Below are 19,036 nucleotides of genomic sequence, written 5' to 3'. Positions count from 1 at the left end.
ATCTGGAAAACCTCTTCCTTACTCCTTATATTTGATGTATTTATCTTATCTATTTTATTATTATATTTTGATTCTATACTATATAGTATATTTATAAGAGTGATAAAATGCATCACTCCAGGGCTGAATGTACTGTATTGTGTGACTGTAATGTATGAGTGCGTGGGCCAGTTACTAGAACATTTCTGCATATTTAAACAGGAATTTGATGCATGCTCAATTTGGTTTTGGTTTACTAAAAACTTTCTAGGTTTTCGCTCCTTGTATAAAGTTATTTGATATATATATATATATATATATATATATATATATATATATATATATATATATATATATATATATATATATATATATGTATTTATTTGATATAAATTCTGCTGCTATCATCATAAATTAGCTGTACAGTGCTTGACTGATAAATGTACCTATTTTAAATTATGAGCACATTTATTTTCCCCACACTTGTATGGTAATATGTAGGTCAATCTAGGTCTTATCACTTATCAGTAACTAAATAAAATAGCACAGACAAGCATATAGGGCTTGTCTTGTCTTAGGACTTTGTCTAGTGAATGTGAATAATATTCTACTATTTGTTCATGTTTGTTCCCTTAAATAAGCATCATATATTTATATTTTAAACAGAAGTTTACTGAGTAAAGTATAGTATAGTTCACTCCTGTGTTTAGTTATGTAGTTATAACTAAAAAAAATGGAACGCAGCTAGCAGCTCAATGCTAACTAACAGGTGATCTCAGCAGTAAGGATATATATATATGTAACGAAACCTATTTTTCAAGAAGCCATAATGACTATAATGTTAAAATATTAAAATGTTAATGTTAATAATATAATTTGGGATGCACTAGGCTATTCCCTAGTCTTTCAGCTGCATATATGCCCATTAAAAATGAATGTATTTATTTTAGTAGAATGTAAATATATTAAAGTTAAAGTTTAGTTGGACTGGAGTTTGTCTGGAGTTCTCTAGCATAACAAAGTATTTGTAGTTAGTTACTACTAGCCAGCTCCCTGCTAAAAAAAAAAAAAACAATTTCACAGCATGATGCTACCACCACCATGTTTCACCATAGAGAGGGTGTTTAATTTTATTTAATTGGTGCATTACATCTATCACATAAAAAAACACACTCAGGAGCCATATACAGTGTTTATGATTTTATCTTTAATTCACTCTTGTTAAATGTGTGTTTTTTTTTAATAAACACTGAATCAGAAGCTGCTTTTCACCATTACACTAAAAAACAACACATATTAAAAGAATAACATTAAAAAAAACACAGTGGAAAGTAAAATGAGCCTGACTTTAGGAAGTGTGAGAGATGCCTGCACCAACAGCTTCTCTAATACAGCAGCTTTTAAACAGTGAACAGTTTAATACTGACAAAAAGAGAACGTTTGCGAATTGTTTGACATAAATGAAAGCTTTATCACCCAGGATTATTCAGAAGAAGACACATAAATATAGACACACACAACATGGAAGTATTTAGCACATACAGCTTTTAGCTAGGCTAAGCCTTTGGATATAAAAGGCAGGCCTTCTGCACAGCCCAGCCTTTTTTATTTTACATGACCCTTGGTATAATATTGTGGCCCCCTAACATTCTATTGGTCTATTCATCATGTAACGTTGAGAATATAAGGAATAAAGGTGCTTAATTCTACTAAATAAAAGTAGAAAACTTCAATATTTTGTTTGTTCTAAACTATAAATACTGTACAAATATTCAGTATCGTGTCTATTATTTACTCTAGAAGAACAATACTAGTGCATCTCAAAAAAATAGAATATCATTGAAAAGGTACTTTGGTACTTCAGTAATTCAGTTTAATATGTGAAAATCATATATAGCTCTGGAAATAAATGAGAGACCACTTAAAAAGAATGAGTTTCTTTGATTTAAACAAACTGCTTAAATTTTTGCACCAGGAGTAAAGCAGCATAAAGTTATCCAAAAGCAGTGTGTAAGACTGGTGGAGGAGAACATGATGCCAAGATGCATGAAAAAAAACTGTGATTAAAACAAGGGTTATATTTCACCAAATATTGATTATTTCTGAACTCTTAAAACTTTATGAATATGAACTTGTTTTCTTTGCATTATTTGAGGTCTGAAAGCTCTGCATCTTTTTTGTTATTTCAGCCATTTCTCATTTTCTGCAAATAAATGCGCTAAATGACAATATCAAAATAACCTCCAGAAAACTTTTCAGCATTACTGAATTTTTTTTAGATGCACTAGTATTTCTAATAGTTCTTCTAAAGTAAATAATAGTAAATTTACATAAATATATAAATAAATAATTCTATCTCACTCAACCTCTCTTAATTTTTAATCTGAGGTTTACTACTGAGGGCGGGCCTTTTTTTTAAATTTTACAGAGTATTTATATTAAACAGGGATTGAAAAAGAAATATACAAAAAATATTTAATTACTTTTCGTACAAACAACATAAGCCACATGAAACCAATTTAAAACAGAATGAAACATAACTAATATAAAATTATCAAAAAGACAAAAAGACTTCATTTATGTGGTACAGGTCAGCCACAAAATATTATACCAGTCAAAAGTTTGGAAACAACTTCTCATTCAATGTTTTTCTTTATTTATTATTTTAATGTATTTTCTACACTGTAGTTTAATATTAATGCGTCTCGAAGGAAGGAGTTTCTGGAGGTGCTGAACAATAGCTGCTGCTTTTCAATCACGATGTGAAAAAAGCTCCAGCTCATCATAAAAGGAAATGAACGCATTAAATAAGAGGTGCGTCCAAACTTCTGACTGGTACAGAACTTTTTTTCAGTGCATGAACATTAAATACCTTTTAGAAGAGAACTTTCTGAGAATGATCTAAACTGGTCTTAATGCTGAAGCTGTGGGAAGTGCAGGGGCTGGCAGAGTTTACATTCAGCATCAGCTCAAAATAATTTATTTGAAAGTGGCTTCATGTCGAACGTGGACATGGAATAGCTCTGAGATCTGAAGAACATTACAAAAAAATATAGTGAGATGAAGCAGAAGTTGTTGATTAGTGTCTAACTAATCTGTTAGAGGCGTGAAGGAGATAGAGCAGAAGAAGCAAGGGGCAGATGCACATTAAAAGCTTTTTTTGCAACATTTTTTTTTATAAGCTATTTATAATCAAAACTCATTCCGTTTTTTTCTTACCAGTATAGTGCGAGTGCTATAACCCATCCTCTTCAGTTTTGACTGCCACCTTTCCAGCACTGCAACAAGTTTAGCATGGGTCATTTAACGCCTAACTACAGGTGCATCTCAAAAAATAAGAAAATCATTAAAAAAAAGTTACTTTATTTCAGTAATTCAGTTGAAAATGTTAAACTCCTATACTACAGAGATGTGATCTGTTTTAAGTGTTTATTACTTTTATTGTTGATGATTATAAAGCTTACAGCCAATGAAAAGCTAATATACTCGCCTCTGAACAGCAAAGAACCAACCACTATGGTTAGCGGCTAAGGCTAATGCTAATGCTGCATCAGCAGTGCTAGCCAGGGTTTGCAGCAGGGTACAGACCGATAATACTCACCTCTGGACGGCCAAAGACCTAGCGCTCAGATCACTTAGCAGCTAATGCTAATGCTGCTCCAGCAGTGCTATCTGGGATTAACAGCAAGCAACAGGCCGCTAATACTCACTTCTGAATAGCCAAAGAGCTAGCGCTTGGTGCGGTTAGCAGCCAATGCTAATAGTGCTGGAGAACTATATTATATTTTGAAGTGTAAACTGAAATAAAGTAACTTTTCAATGATATTCTAATTTTTCTTTTTTATCTAAGCCCACTTTTTTGATGTCACACCATTACACCCAGGTGAACTTTAGAAACTAATGCAGCATAAGCCATTTAGGACTTCATTTAAGCAACATGTGTTCTTCAGGTGTTTTTTTTATGGTCTCCATACAATACATATTTATCAGCTTTATGAGGCAATTAGTGTTAAATTAGCATCACTGTTAATGCATGATCAAAGAGATGCTGAACACAGAGCTGCTAAAGCTGCAAGCAGTGCATCAGTAAGCAGGAACCTGTGATTATTAATTAACTAAAGGTAAAGTGCAGCTTAAGTTCTTGCAGAAAATGTAAAATGTGTAATGTAATCCCATATACTTACTTTTTCTTGTTCCTCAAAAACAGAGCCCCACCTAAGGCTTCATGACAAAGAGAAAATAACTCATTTTTAACCAATTGTATATATAAGAGTAAAACTTCATTTTAAAGGGTGCAAACACTTTTATAAATTACAAACTATAGCTTCCCTTGCAGAAAAAGGGAGCAGAAAGCAAAATGAAGTGAGGAAATTAAAGAATGGACATTTATGAGAGCTATGGATTGTCTAGCTTTGTCTACTGAGGCAGCAGATCACTGTAACACTTACCCAACAGTGCGAGTGGGGTGGTTGTAAAGATGGCAATAGCGCCCCAATGGAGCTCTATAAAACATCACACATTTCTTTTATTCATCTGTACACTCAACTCTAAACTCTAAACAACACATTCAAATAAAAAGCAATCAGACAAGGATATTAATGAGATCATCACTCACCACACTGAGTAGGAGGAGGAGGATGATATTTTCCACCCTTAGAACAGATTATTGTTGAAAATCCATTAAGCCTGTAGCCTACTGGACAAGAGTACGTCACTTTCTGTCCCTGATCATACTGCTTCAGGTGTGGATCAAATTCTCCATTACTTATTGTAGGAGGAGTTGGACACGTCTCCACTGAAAAGATAAGAATTGTAGTTTCGTTAAAGTGAGAGGGAGACAGACAGACAGAGACAGACAGATGGCATGAAAGAAATAGAGACAGACAGACAGACGGCGCGAGAAAGAGAGAAAGATGTCGTGAGCGAAAGAGACAGAGAGACAGACAGACAGACAGAGAGCGCGCGAGAGAGAGAGACAGACAGACAGATGACATGAGTGAAAGAGAAAGACAGACAGACGGAGCGAGCATAGAGGGCGTGAGAAAAAGAGAGAGAGACAGACAGCCTGTACGAGCAAGAGGGAGAGACAGACAGACAGTGCCAGAGAGAGACAAACAGATGACACGAGTGAAAGAGATAGACAGACAGACTGTGCGAACGAAAGAGAGAGAGCGTGAGAGTGAGAAATGGAGAGAGAGAGAGACAGACAGCCTGCACGAGCAAGAGAGAGAGACAGACAGACAGTGCCAGAGAGAGACAAACAGATGACACGAGTGAAAGAGATAGACAGGCAGACTGTGCGAACGAAAGAGAGAGAGCGTGAGAGTGAGAAATGGAGAGAGAGAGAGACAGACAGCCTGCACGAGCAAGAGAGAGAGACAGACAGACAGTGCCAGAGAGAGACAAACAGATGACACGAGTGAAAGAGATAGACAGACAGACAGACGGTGCGAGAGAGAAACTAAAGAAATGTAATACTGATATCTGTATCTGACAGTAATATAACACGGCCCCAATGTTAGTGTTGGGTGGAGGAAGGAAATTTGTTTAAACAACTAAACTAAACACTAAACTAAATAAAATATTAATGAGATCATCACTCACCACACTCAGGAGGATTTGGTTTAAAAGTTCCTTCCTCAGAGCAGGATACTTTTGAAGCTCCTTGAAGTCTGAACCCTTTTATACAGGAGTACGTCACTGCCTGTCCAGTATCATACCGCACCAGGACTGGATCAAATTCTCCATTAGCTATAACAGGAGGTCCTGGACACGTCCTCACTGAAAGTATAACAAAAGTAGTTTTGGGAGATAGATATTCACATGTTTTTTTTTTGCAGTACACAGAATAATAAGGATTACTCATTGTCTATGTAGCTAATCTGCAAACGCTATTCGCACTTGAAGGTGTTGACTTAGGGGCAGCCTCTCATGGCATTTTTCCATTAAAAGACCTAGTATTCTTCGGTTCCCACTGCAAACAAATATTCCTGGTTTCGGAACCTACAAAACAGGTTCACAACCCGAACGGTGTGGGTTCCACTTTGCTGGAAAAGCGCTATTTTCACTCTTACGTTGCTACTCCAATCCTTGAGACTTTTCAATTTGATCTAAACCAAATTAGAAGGTGTGAAACGTACTGCAAACCACGGCCCAGACCAAAAGTGAAAGACCCAAATTGTGGAAGAACTTGCCTCAGTCTGGATAAACTAAATCATGGTTTGGGTTTGTTTGCAGTATGAAAAAGACTTTTAGATGGTTCAGACTTTAGGACCAATTACAACAAGTTGGTTAAGGCTGCTTCTGAACACTCATAACTGCATTAAGATCATCCGATATGAAGGAAACATGGAAGCACTGGCAGCTCTTGTCAGCAGAGCTTCAGCCAGTATTTTCTTATTTGAACTGTATGGTTTGTCACAGTAATCTGATAGTGCTTTTCTACTGACATGGAACCGGCACCATTCTGGTTTGCAAATATAATTTTGAACCTTGAACATTCGTTCACAGTGGGAACCGAAGAATACTAGGTGCTGGGCGGTGCCCTCTGTTGATGGTGACGTATGATGTGACATATTTGATTCCAATAACTGGTGGAAACGTGGGCTGGTTTGCTAAAAAGCACCACGGAACTAGTTAAAGTCCAGAGATCTTTTGGTGGAAGAGTGGGATATAGCCTCTATAGATTCTGCCCACCATCAATCCCCCAGTCCCATTTCCCCACCTGGGTTGCCAGGTATAGAACACAGGGAACTTTCTCCAGTGTTTTGAATCAGATTGCTACAGCCATTTCACACACTCTTTCTCCTTTACTACTAATTGTTCCTTTAACGTCAGCTTCATTGACCATGTATATAACTGAAAATATATGTATATAAATTCACACTGAACATGGAACTAATCAAACACACTAACTTATACACAAAAAAAATAATAATGAAATCACTCACCACACGTAGGAGGATTTGGATGAAACTTTCCGGTCTCTATGCAGGATAGTCTCGATTCCCCTCGAAGTCTAAAGCCTTCCATACAGGAGTACGTCACTGTTTGTCCGTAATTATATATATTCAGGATTGGATCATTAATTCGTCCATTACTTATAGACGGAGGTGTTGGACATGTCACCACTAAAAAAAAAAATGGATTGTAGTTTTGTCAGACACATCTTCTCACAAAACAATAATAATAAGCTGATTTATGATTGATTTTTATTATTTTAGCACACCTTAGACCTTCGTGGAAAGTAACAGCTTATTTGTTTTGTGTTTTATTTGTCATTTGTCAATTGTAAATTGTTAAAAGCAACCAGTAAAAAACTCTGGTTTCCTTTTGCACCTGAATCTAGTTCTTTATTCCCATAATTTACATTTTTTATATCCCTATTTACCCTCGAAAATACCTATTAAATATCTTTTAAAAGGGGATGGTAACAGTCATTCTATTACCTGAGAGCAAAATATTTCAGAGATTTTACTCACCCACACAGCGAGGAGGAGGAGGTTTAAAAATTTCATCCACGGTACAGACGATTTCTGAAGCTCCTTCAAGTCTAAAGCCTTTCTTACAAGAAAACGTCAATTTTTCCTCATATTTATACAGCTCCTTATCTGGACTGAAATATCCATTATCGAAGACAGAGGGCTTTGGACATGTCACCACTGGAGAAACAAGAGAAGCACAGTTTTTCAGGCAAAAAATTTTCTCTAAAAAGTATAAAAGTAACATATCACTTTTAAAAAAATGACTTTAACAATAGAAAGATTAAAATACAACATCTACTACTGCATCTCCAAAAAACTAGAATATCACTGAAAAGTTACAGCACTTCATGCTTTCCTCTGCTGACAATTTTTACGGAGATGCAGATTTCATTTTCCAGCAGGACTTGGCACACTGCCCACACTGCCAAAAGTACCAATTGGTCTGATATAATATAATTTTGTTTTGAGACATTTGTACTCTCAGCATCTTTACAGTATATTTTTATTACTGTGTATTTTTCACAGATCAATCAATGTTAGCTTACAGCAAACTATACTTTAGCTAAGATTCTTCAAAGACTTCTGACAGGAAAAGTGTAGCCATAACTATATCAGTACTGTATATTTTACACTGTAACTATACACTGCCTGGCCAAAAAAATAAAAAAAGCTCCACCTGGATTTAAGTAAATGATGTGGGGTTGGTTAATGATGCTGCAGTTGGTCTGCAGGTTTAGGTTCAGCAACAGTATGTGCTGAAAGAATGAATGGGGTCTACCTGAATATACTGAATATAGACCAGATTATTCCTTCATCAATGGATTTTATATTTCTTCCCAGGATTCATGGGCCTGGAATTGTGAAAGAGTTCAGGGTTCAGAGAGCATGAGATCATCATTTATCATTTTCACACATGGACTGAGAGAGAGTTCACCACAGAGTCCAGATCTTAACCTCATTGAGAATCTTTGGGATGTGCTGGATGGAGAAGAGAGGCTTTGTGCAGCTGTCAGACTCTACCATCATCAATGCTGCTGCAAGATCTTGGTGAAAAATTAATAATTAATGCACCACTGGATTGAACAAAATATTTTTTTTTGGGCCAGGCAGTGTATCTGTGCTTTGTTGCTTGCTTGATTGATTGATTGATTGATTGATTGGTTGACTGTTTATTCTATTCTTACTTGTGCAGTTTGGAGGGGGTGGGACCCAACCATCTTTCTGACAGACTAGATAACCTTCCCCATTCATTTTGTAGCCACGGTTACACTCGTATCGGACAGTAGATTTATATCTATAAGGGGACCGTCCTTCCGTTCTTGTTGCATCTGGAATCTCTGGCCTTGCACAGGAAATTTCTGGATGAAGTGAAGGATAAACATCGGTTAAATGAGTTAATGTAGAACATCAATATTTGCAATAATTGTGAATATAAATATAAAATACTATAACAAATATAACATTGAAAAATATAGATTTTACTATTTAATATTGAATATATAATGTATTAAATAATAATAATGACATAACAAACTAATATAATGTAACAAAACATCTACCATAATAATAAAGTGCTAATTCAAAGTGAATATCAAAATACAAATATAAGACTTTTTAAAGACAGAATTACAGATCTTTTTTGTTGTTTAAATAATTCTAAATATATTATCATTCTCACTAAATGATGTAGTAAAGACTAGCACACGTCTCCACCGATACATGTAAAGTCAGACTCCGCCTCTTTTTTTTGAACTGCTGCTGATGCTGTAGCATTGCCGAGTAGCATCACAGTGCTAACGCTCGGAGGAAAGCGCAGCAGCGACTCGGCTCTGATACATCAGCTCACAGACGCAGCCTTGTGCTGATCCACATCACCCTAGAAGTGATGAGGGGAAAGAGAGAGCGCCATCTACTGTACTGTACCCACCCAGAAAGGCCATTTGTGCTCTCTCAGGGCTCTGGAAGCTGCTGGCAAGCTGCATGACTGGGATTCACTCGGATCCCCACAGGCAATTCTTTAACTTAAATTAAACTGTTGCCATTATGTTTGTCATTAAGCCATTAAGAGTGGTCCAGTATGAAAATGAATATTTTAAACAATGTAAGATTGTGGTGAAAATTGTGGTGGAGATGACACTCGAAGTGTTAATTACTTTAAAACTGCTCAATAACTGCTATGACAAGGTTTTTATTTAAAGGAGTCTTGCTACATCTGGGAATTTTCTGAGATAATTCAAGGTTGTTACATAAAGCTCAAGCCCAGCTGGGTCATGCAACAAGACAATGACTCAAACGTCCTTAACAAAGTTCTGATTCAAACCATAATAAAGTGTTGTGTACCAATGTCACTGTGCTAATGCAGTTCTGCAGAAACGTATATATCTATATTTCTATTTAACAATATTAAATAAGCTGTTCTAGTAATGCTGTTTAGTGTGTTGTCATTGAAAAAAGAGGTAAAAGCTAAATATACTAATAAAAGATAAATACGACCAAAATAATCTGTATTTTTACCATTATTTTTCCTATCATAAATAAAAATTACATTTACCAATCAGAAGACATGAGTTCACTCTAGTTTTTTGATGGTAAAAAAACAAAAGAAACTGTGACCTTCAGTTCTTATCACCACCACTGTAAAAACATTAGGGTCAGAAAGTATTTTACATTAGACCACTGTAAATAATACAGGAAGATCATCAGAAAAATATGTTTGGCTGGTAGACTATTCTGAATTTGTTAAATAAAACCAATTTTTTAACAAAGCTTTTGATAACCAAAAAAAAAAAAAAAAACTTCAAACCTACAGGATATATTTTATTTATATATTATATATATATAATGATTTAATAACTCACTTAAACACTCAGGAGGAGCCGGCTGAAAAAGTCCATATTTTGAACATGTTATTGTTGAGTCTCCAAACATATCAAAATCTTTATTACACCTGTATGAAATTGACTGTCCAAATTCATACTGGCTGTATGGTTCTTCTTCAGGTTTTCCATTCTCTATGGTGGGAACTTCTGTACATTTCACCACTAAAGAGAAAAAAAACACATTAATGTATAATATTTTTTTACTAATTATAGAAAGGGACGATTATAAAATAAATGTATATTCTATTTAACTTCCTTCAAACTGAGGGTGTAGCTACAGAGATTTCAAAAGGAGCATAAACACACATTTTAATTCTAAATTTATACATAAAAATAGCAAACCTTCACACTCAAGGTCTCTCCCACTCCATCCATTATGACTGCAAACCCTAGTGTCAGATCCATAAAGTTCATAGCTGTGGGCAGACACATTATTTTTTTTTGTTTAAATATAATAAAAATCTGCATGCATGTTGGCATTTGCATTGGCCAAGTTTTCTAGGAATATATATATATATATATATATATATATATATATATATATATATACACACACACACACATATATATACACATCAAATCTTCTGATGCTGATTATATAAAAATACAAAAGACACTTTACAAAAAGAAAACATGAATTAACAGTATTTATGAGAGTTATAGACATTATTATATAATTCATTCGGAATGGTCAAAACTTAAGATATTATTATTATAAGCATTACTACCGCATTAAAAAAAACTACAATATCACAGAAAAGCTATTAATTTTAGTAACTCGTATAGATATATTTTATTTATCTATTTTAAAAGTTTCTTTCTTTCTTTTATTGTTGTTTTATGGCTTACAGCAATTAATGCTTCCCTCTGCTGACAATTTTTCCGGAGATGTGGATTTCATTTTCCAGCAGGACTTGGCACACTGCCCACACTGCCAAAAGTACTGACACTGATTTTTGGGTTTTCATTGGCTTAAAATAAAATAATAGCTTAAAATAAATCACTCTGTGTGTAATACATCTATATATAATAAAATAAATTACTAAAATAAAGAATAAAGTAACTTTTCAATGATATTCTCATTTTTTAAATGCATCATGATTATTATACTATGAACCCTGCCACATGCTTAAATGTAATTGGACAATTAACTGATAAGCAGTTTTGGCCTGGTTTTATCATGTTGGGCCTGTTCACTTGTTGTTTCATGACAAATTAGTGTTGAATTTGCTTTAGGTAGCTATTCGTGGTAATCTTAACCTAAAGTGTTGAGAATAGTAAAGAAACCATCATTGGACTGAAAATAAAAAGCCAATCTTTGAGACAGAGACAGCTGAAGCTTTAGCAGTGGCTCAAAAATGGTAAAGCTTAGCGATACGAGAAAGAACAATTAAAGCTGAATTTAAATCCTGATTGCTTTGTTTCAAATCCATTTTGGCAATTTCTAAGATATTATTCTGATGCTATACCAGTTTTGGTTTACAGGCATGCACATAATCTTAAAATTCATGCAAAACAAAACCACTTATCAACAATATAGTTTCACCCACCCGAGGTCACATTCAGCCTTCACTTTCGCTCCAAACTCGATTCCTTCTGTAATCAAATATCTCCCATTAGGGATATCTTTAAGAGCTCCACAGGACTTTTCTGTAAAAGAAAAATATATGTAAGACATATTTAAACTCCAAAGACACAGACATTGCTTCTCAACATTTGCAGTGTGAATGCAGCCATAGACAAATTAAGACAAACGGTTTAGTAGGAAAGCTAAACAGAATTACTTTTGCATCGAAATTCAGTTTCTGTCCAAATGCCTCCAAGGCATTTGATGGTTCTGCTGACAAAAGTAGCTCGTGTATAGCCAAGTGCACAATCCAGCTTTGCAGTGGAGTCCTTTTCATATATCTCTTTGTATGAGTCAGCCTTCAGAATCACGTTAGCTGGTAAAGTGGGTCTTTGGCATTGAGCTGGAAAGATAAAAATAAATAAATAAATAAATAAATACAGAGATTACATTTCAGAACTGTGTATAAATCCTTGGGGGTGGGTTGGGAACCGGCCGCCGCTGCTTAATAAATAAAAAAGCCTAACACTAAGAGATTTTAACCTCTGTTGACGAACACTAAGAGCCCATTATGTGACATTTTCGGTTGCCAAACACTCTGTGCATTTCTAATATCGATATTCTAAAGAGAAATAGCAATATACTCTATAATATGGCAAAAACCAGATGCTGTTAAAGTGAAACCTGGCATATTAATATGCTATATCATATGTCTGTCTTTGTTAAAGAGCATCATATGAAGTATTTTAGCATGAAAGCACATATTTATAATGTGTTGTCATTACTACATCTCTGCCATTTGTAACAAACCAAACCGTGTGTAAATCGGGTAAAAATTGGTAGAGTTGTGATTATTATAGGTGTATTAAACCCCTTTCTTAGTGTAAATGAATAAATGCACTGGGCACCAGCTGCTATGGTAGGAGGCAGACTATGCAGAGTCTATGTATATATATATATATATATATATATATATATGCCTATGTCATTATCAGTACAGTGATGGCGGCGCCCGGAGCTGACAGCTAGCGTTATAGGATGTGAACAGAGTTTTTTTATTAAGCTTATTGTGCACTTTTAAAGTTATTAATGCCTCGTTTTAAAAGAAGTAATGGCTCTCCAGATTCTACCAATGAGGTGTGGAGCTACTTTGAGCTTGATAACAGTGTAAAAAGTGATTTATTGGTGCAAATATGCCCCTAAGTGGCCGTTGTAAAGAGTGCTGGGCAAAAAACATAAACATTTCTGGGTCTCGGAACGCTGCGGGAGAGCAGCGGTGTGCTATTTAACATAGGTAAGTACTTTTAAATTATGTTTTACTATGCCCAAAGTCCATTTTACACCAGAGTTCTCCTTTAAAATAAACAATAGAATTAAAAAGACAAGCTATCTGTGTAATTTTAAAGCTCTAGCTAACTTTAAAAAAAAAATAGTCTAAAATACAAATTTTCAAGTCTAAAATAAAACCATTGACCAAAATGAACAGTTATACAATTTTCTGTAGGATGTTGTTAATATCCTATCATATTATCACTACCAGAGCTGGGCCGTTGCATAGGCAAAATAGGAAAATGCTGCAGAGGCTGTACATCCAAAAGGGGTGCATGGGCATCAGCTTAAAATAATGAAACTTTTCTACTATTTTTTGTTTTGTAGTGTAATAATATTAGTAGTAATAATAATTTCTTTGTTACATCACCTTGATAAGGTGAAGCCTTTTTGTGTAAAAATAGAGCAAAAAGAGTAATGTAATGCAATCAGTTTCACAGTAACAGTTACTACCTAGCTAACCAGCTAACTATTGTTCACTAATTTAATAAATAGATACACTAGACTAGATAGAAAGAGATCATCAGTTACCCCCACTTTCAAAACCATTACAGGACATTTATTAAGGCTGCTAAGGTGTTGGGACATAACTACATTATATATATTTATGAACTTACCTGAAGTGGTCGTAGATTCTGGTGGATTCTGGGTCGCCAGGAGTTCGGGGACAGCAGTTGTGCCACCTGAAATAATAAAAAGATAAAGGACCCTGTTTTAGTGATCTATAGAAAAGCTGTCAACTTTACACTGTACGTCTTGATTTAGAGTGTGTCACTGTGTCTTTGCTATCGTAACAACGGGAAAAGTACACCATGCTCGGCTTGAAATGTGCCAAAGGCATGCACTAACTGATTATCTTAATTAATTATAGGTGTGTTTTAGGTGTAACATAAAAAAAGAAACAATCAGCCATTTCCTTCAAAGAACCAGGTGAGCTCTGACTTTGGCACATTAATATCTTAACAGCGCTGAGCTTTTGCAAGTCTCAGCAGATGGATATTGACCTGCACATTCATGCTATAAAGGTACATCAGCATCTTATTTACAGGAACAGCAATTTCCAGCTATTTTATTCTTTATTCTGTTTGATGTTGATGTAAAAGTTAAGTTTGCCCGCTGCAGGTGTACACAAGCTGAGCTGAGCACACACCTCCCCTGCGTTGCCAAGATAGCAATAAACATATGGCTGTTGTCAGGATTTAAATCTGTCAATGGCACACCTGTGTTTTTCACTGCCAAGATAGCGATAATCCAGAAATTTGCCTGAATACACCTCATGTCGCTATTTTAACGGCATAGGTGCAAGGTGAGAAAATAGACTGTTGGCGGGGTGTAAGATGGCATAAAGCGTCACATTGTGTTCTTCGCAGGGTGTAAGATAAGGCTCCGAATGTTTGAGCTGCACTTCCTGTGTAGTGATCATCTGTTACTTACTCTGTTTTTGTTACCACAGTTTCCCTCTAAACACTAAGACTTTTACCACCCAATGTAAAAAGTCACTCAAACAGCAAAAATAAAGCGTACATCACTTTCTATGGCTGTACTGATGTAAATTTTAACATATTTAATGGCTACAATGTTTTTTTTTTTTTAAAGTTATCAGTGACCAAAAGAAGAATATCAGAAATTAAACTTTGCTGTGGCTTTAAAAATAGACTCATGTAGCATTAGATCAACTTCCGCTTTTAGATGGTAGTGTATCGCGCAAGAGCTGTTATTGGTTGATGAGAAAAAGTGGAAAGACCCAATTTAAGAGTAGGATCATTAATCCGGGAAGAAGGAGATGGTTTTAATGTTATGACTGATAAGTGTGATATATATTATCTATTATATAAGTGGTGGGAATCACAAGGCATCTCACGATACAGGATTATCACGATACATTGCCCACAATAATGATGATATTACAATATTGTGATTCTGTATCACGTAACACAAACTAAATACCAGCCAGATAGAGCTGTTTAGAATGAGTAACAGAGCTCACCTCTAATGTTCACAGCTTTAAGGAGAAACAAGAGTAACAGGAAGGTGTTGCACAGCATCTTCCCCTTGATGTGGGTGCTCTGGATGCTCTAGATGCTCTGGATGCTCTGGATATTCTGGGTGCTCTGGATACTTTGGGTGCTCTGGATACTTTGGGTGCTCTGGATGCTTTGGGTGCTCTGGATACTCTGGATGCTGTAGATGCTCTGGATATTCTGGGTGCTCTGGATACTCTGGATGCTTTGGGTGCTCTGGATACTTTGGGTGCTCTAGATACTCTGGATGCTGTAGATGCTCTGGATGCTTTGGGTGCTCTGGATACTCTGGATGCTGTAGATGCTCTGGATATTCTGTGTGCTCTGGATACCCTGTATGCTGTAGATGCTCTGGATGCTCTGGAAACTCTAGGTGCTCTGGATGCTCATTTCTCAGGCCGTGTCCACACTCTCAACACCAAACACGGGTTTAGTACACAGTCCATCTAACTACATTTGCAAAAGAAGTGTATTCAAGTATATTTTTTAAAGTATACTTAACATAGAAAAGTAAATACTTTTAGCATTAAAATTAATACATACTTAAATACATACTAAATGTACTATTTTGTAACATAACACAAAGCTATACTTTACTACAACATAAAAGCATTAGATTGTGATTTTGAGCATTTTTTTCGTATAACTTTTGTAAACTTACCGGTAAGTAGATTTAAGTATATGTTTTAAACATCATTTTTAATACACTTGAAGTATAATGTAAATCTACTACTTTGCATATTGATGTATATATTGTGTGCACCTTAATGCTACTGGGAAAAATCACAGTAAAATGCACTTTAAGCAGTATTTAATGCCACTAGATTTATTTTCTATCAATGCATTGTTTAATTTAAAGCATACTGCTTGAAAAATACATTTGCAAGTATATTTTACGCGTATTTTCATAGTATTTTCTTTCAAGTATATGAAAGAAAAACGATACGATAACATTCTCAAAATAATCACGCATTAAGTATTCCTGTGATCATGAAATATAAGCAGAAATAATAATATAGCAGTAATACTTAATAGACTTTAAGAAACTTAAACTACATGTTGGTACTGTTTTGAGCTGGTTAGCTGCGCGTGTGTTTGAGTGGCTGCTGTGGGTTACAGGCCTGTATCTAATAATATTACGAATTAAACTGAGATAAACGCTAAATTTAGCTAACGTTATATAACTTTAACAGCATGTGTGAGTCTGTATGAGTGAAATACCTGTGTGTCCGGGTCCAGTAAAGCCTTTAATGAAGCTTAAAGCTGTAAAATCTCTTTGTTTTCTCTGTGAGAGCAGAGTTAGCTGCACCGCTGCTGGGCTCTGTGTACACTACCGGAAACGGGGCGGAAGTGGAGCAGCTCTCTGCCCCGCCCACTGAAGAAAGTGAAAGTAAAGGTGGCGGGGTTACAGTGTTTATCACAGTATAATAAAAACTATTACGATCTGTGTTTTTTCCAGTATAATACAATAAATGACCTAATAAAATTTTGACTTTTCTTTTGCCCAAATTTCATAAATATGAAAGTGTGGTTTTTATACTGTGAAATTTCCTTTTTTTATTTTATGTATTTATTCCCCTACTTTTTTCCCCTTTGCCATATGCCAAGAATAATAAAACACATTTTGTATTTTGATATATGTTGATAATACTGCATTAAAAACAACAGATTCCCCAGCTGCCTTTGCTCGACCCAGATAGCAAAAGTACAGCTCTGGAAAAAAAAAATAGAGACCACTTAAAATTATAAGTTTCTTTCATTTTACCAATTTAAAAAAACTTTTGGAATATAATCAAGAGAAATATGGATGAACAGAAGCCATCAAACCAAGCTGAACTGCTTAAATTGTTGCAATAGGTGTGGCATTAATTATCCAAAAGTAGTGCGTAAGACTGGTGGAGAAGAACATGCCTAGATGCTCGAAAACTGTGATTAAAAACCATGGTTATTCCTTTAAAAACTTTATGAATATGAACTTGTTTTTTTTTTATTATTTGAGGTCTGAAAGCTCTGCATCTTTTTGGTTATTTCAGCCATTTCTCATTTTCTGCAAATAAATGCTCTAAATGACAATATGTTTCTTTTGAACTTGGGAGAAATGTTTTATTCAAACATATACCTAGAAATAGCAAAATCAGAGAAACTGATTAAGAAACTAAAGTGGTCTCTTCATTTTATTCCAGCGCTGTATGTCAAGAATAATGAGTTACATTTTGTATTTTGGTATATGTTGATAATACTGCATTAAAAACAAAAGATTCTCCAGCTGCCTATAAACCCATACATCACCCAGTGCCCCTCCCAAACTACCCCTGACATGTTTAAGCTGAGGGTGGAGTCAGCAAAAATCAGGGGGTTTGTTACCCTTTAAAAACACTTTTATTAATTAAGGCACATTTAAAGCTGAGAAACAAACCACAAACACAAAACACAATTTGATTAAAAGTAATAAAAATAAAACATTCTTCTTCTTCCTCTCTGCCCACCAAAAAGGTAGATAAACACTCTGTACATGAACAAAAGTACATTTCAGGGAATACGAGTGGTAATACAGCATGATTAATACTGGACCACAGCAGAAAAAATACATAAAGTTACTACAAAACATGCTTCAAAAGGATATACTCTGTAACCTCCAATTCAACTCTATGGAAGGGAAGAGAAGAAGCATCAAGCAATAAAACAAAAAAATCTGTGAAGTAGAAAATAAATAAAATAAAAAAATAAAGAAACACACTGAATAAAAAATATATAATGTCATATATTGCATTTCCGTGTGGAACAGTATACTCTGGTACAGTCAGATGTGTTTTTGGAGTTTTGAGGAACTTTATTTCTGCTGTTTCTGGTGCAACATGTCCGTAATTGCACGAGGCCAACAGTGGCGGCCAAAGTGATGAAGAGGACCCAGCGAATCACGTCGTACCACAGCGGGACTCCGGACCATGACCTGAGAAAAATAAGCAAGCTTTATCAATTTCTGAACATGCATAATTTATATTTCTAATTAATATTCATCCAAGTCTTTGAATGATTTTTCAATAAGTAATACAAATTGTTAGTTCTTAAATAAATTGAAAACGACCTGAATTTTTACATCCTGAATTTCAATTAGCTAAATTTTAACAACCTGAATTTAAACTATTTGAATTTTAACGACCTGAATTTTTTAGTTAAAAAAAAAAAAAAAAAAGATGTATCTCCACTTTGGAGAGTGATTTGTCTCCAAAAGGGAAATTTTACAGTAGCAGAAAAAGTGGAGGTCAATGTAAAAGATATTTAAAAATTAAGTCCAAGTTTTTTTTTAGTTTTGGAGCATTTCTATTGGACCATTTTTGCAACATTTCTATTGGACCATTTGACATAATATAAAGACAAATATAAAAAAGTGTTTTTTTTTTATGCAACTGTGACTATTTTCTTGTGCACACCTGAGAAAGAATCGCTCTATCCACGTTTGATTGGCAGGAACTGACTGGTTTTGCCATTCACTGTGAAAAGAGGCGAGTGGTGAACTGAGGAGCTCCACTGTGGTCTGGGCAGTGCTGATGGGTGCGGGGGTCGTGGTGGGTGGGAGTGTAGTTGTCAGACAGTTGTAGACTTCAATTCCTGTAAGGGAGAACAATGGCAGCACAATTCTTTTATATTTATTTCATATTTTCTCCATAATTTAAAAAAATCAAGGTAATTAACCTCCTGATACCCTGCTTTCTTCATATGTGAACATTACAGTACTGTTTCTCTGCACAATGATACCTAACTTACTTATTCTAATAA

At 35.1% G+C, this 19,036-nt stretch overlaps 1 protein-coding gene across 4 annotated transcripts; it reads right to left on the bottom strand.

Annotated features, from left to right (window-relative positions):
- Positions 1-1,166: 1,166 nt before the first annotated feature.
- LOC107197146 (complement component receptor 1-like protein) lies at positions 1,167-16,606 on the bottom strand. 4 transcript variants are annotated; one of them, XM_049462697.1, is made up of 16 exons: positions 16,481-16,606; positions 15,226-15,709; positions 13,856-13,921; positions 12,127-12,312; positions 11,893-11,992; positions 10,685-10,758; positions 10,322-10,504; positions 8,648-8,821; positions 7,461-7,640; positions 6,930-7,109; positions 5,584-5,760; positions 4,595-4,774; positions 4,428-4,481; positions 4,164-4,200; positions 3,199-3,257; positions 1,167-3,009 (listed from the first exon to the last, which is right to left on the bottom strand). In XM_049462697.1, the coding sequence occupies exons 2-15, from the start codon at positions 15,281-15,283 to the stop codon at positions 3,215-3,217; spliced, it is 1,692 nt and encodes a 563-aa protein (XP_049318654.1). In that variant the 5' UTR covers positions 15,284-15,709; positions 16,481-16,606; the 3' UTR covers positions 1,167-3,009; positions 3,199-3,214. The 4 variants fall into 4 exon arrangements, with proteins under 4 accessions (XP_049318654.1, XP_049318653.1, XP_022532869.2 ...); XM_049462696.1 differs by lacking the exon at positions 3,199-3,257; XM_022677148.2 differs by lacking the exon at positions 3,199-3,257 and having other exon boundaries at positions 15,226-15,668.
- Between the last annotated feature and the right edge of the window lie 2,430 nt (positions 16,607-19,036).

The sequence above is a fragment of the Astyanax mexicanus genome, chromosome 13 (assembly GCF_023375975.1).
Source record: "Astyanax mexicanus isolate ESR-SI-001 chromosome 13, AstMex3_surface, whole genome shotgun sequence".
NCBI classification, from domain to species: domain Eukaryota; kingdom Metazoa; phylum Chordata; class Actinopteri; order Characiformes; family Acestrorhamphidae; genus Astyanax; species Astyanax mexicanus.
The sequence above is the reverse complement of the archived record's forward strand: the minus strand, read 5'-3'. Positions and strand labels throughout refer to the sequence as shown.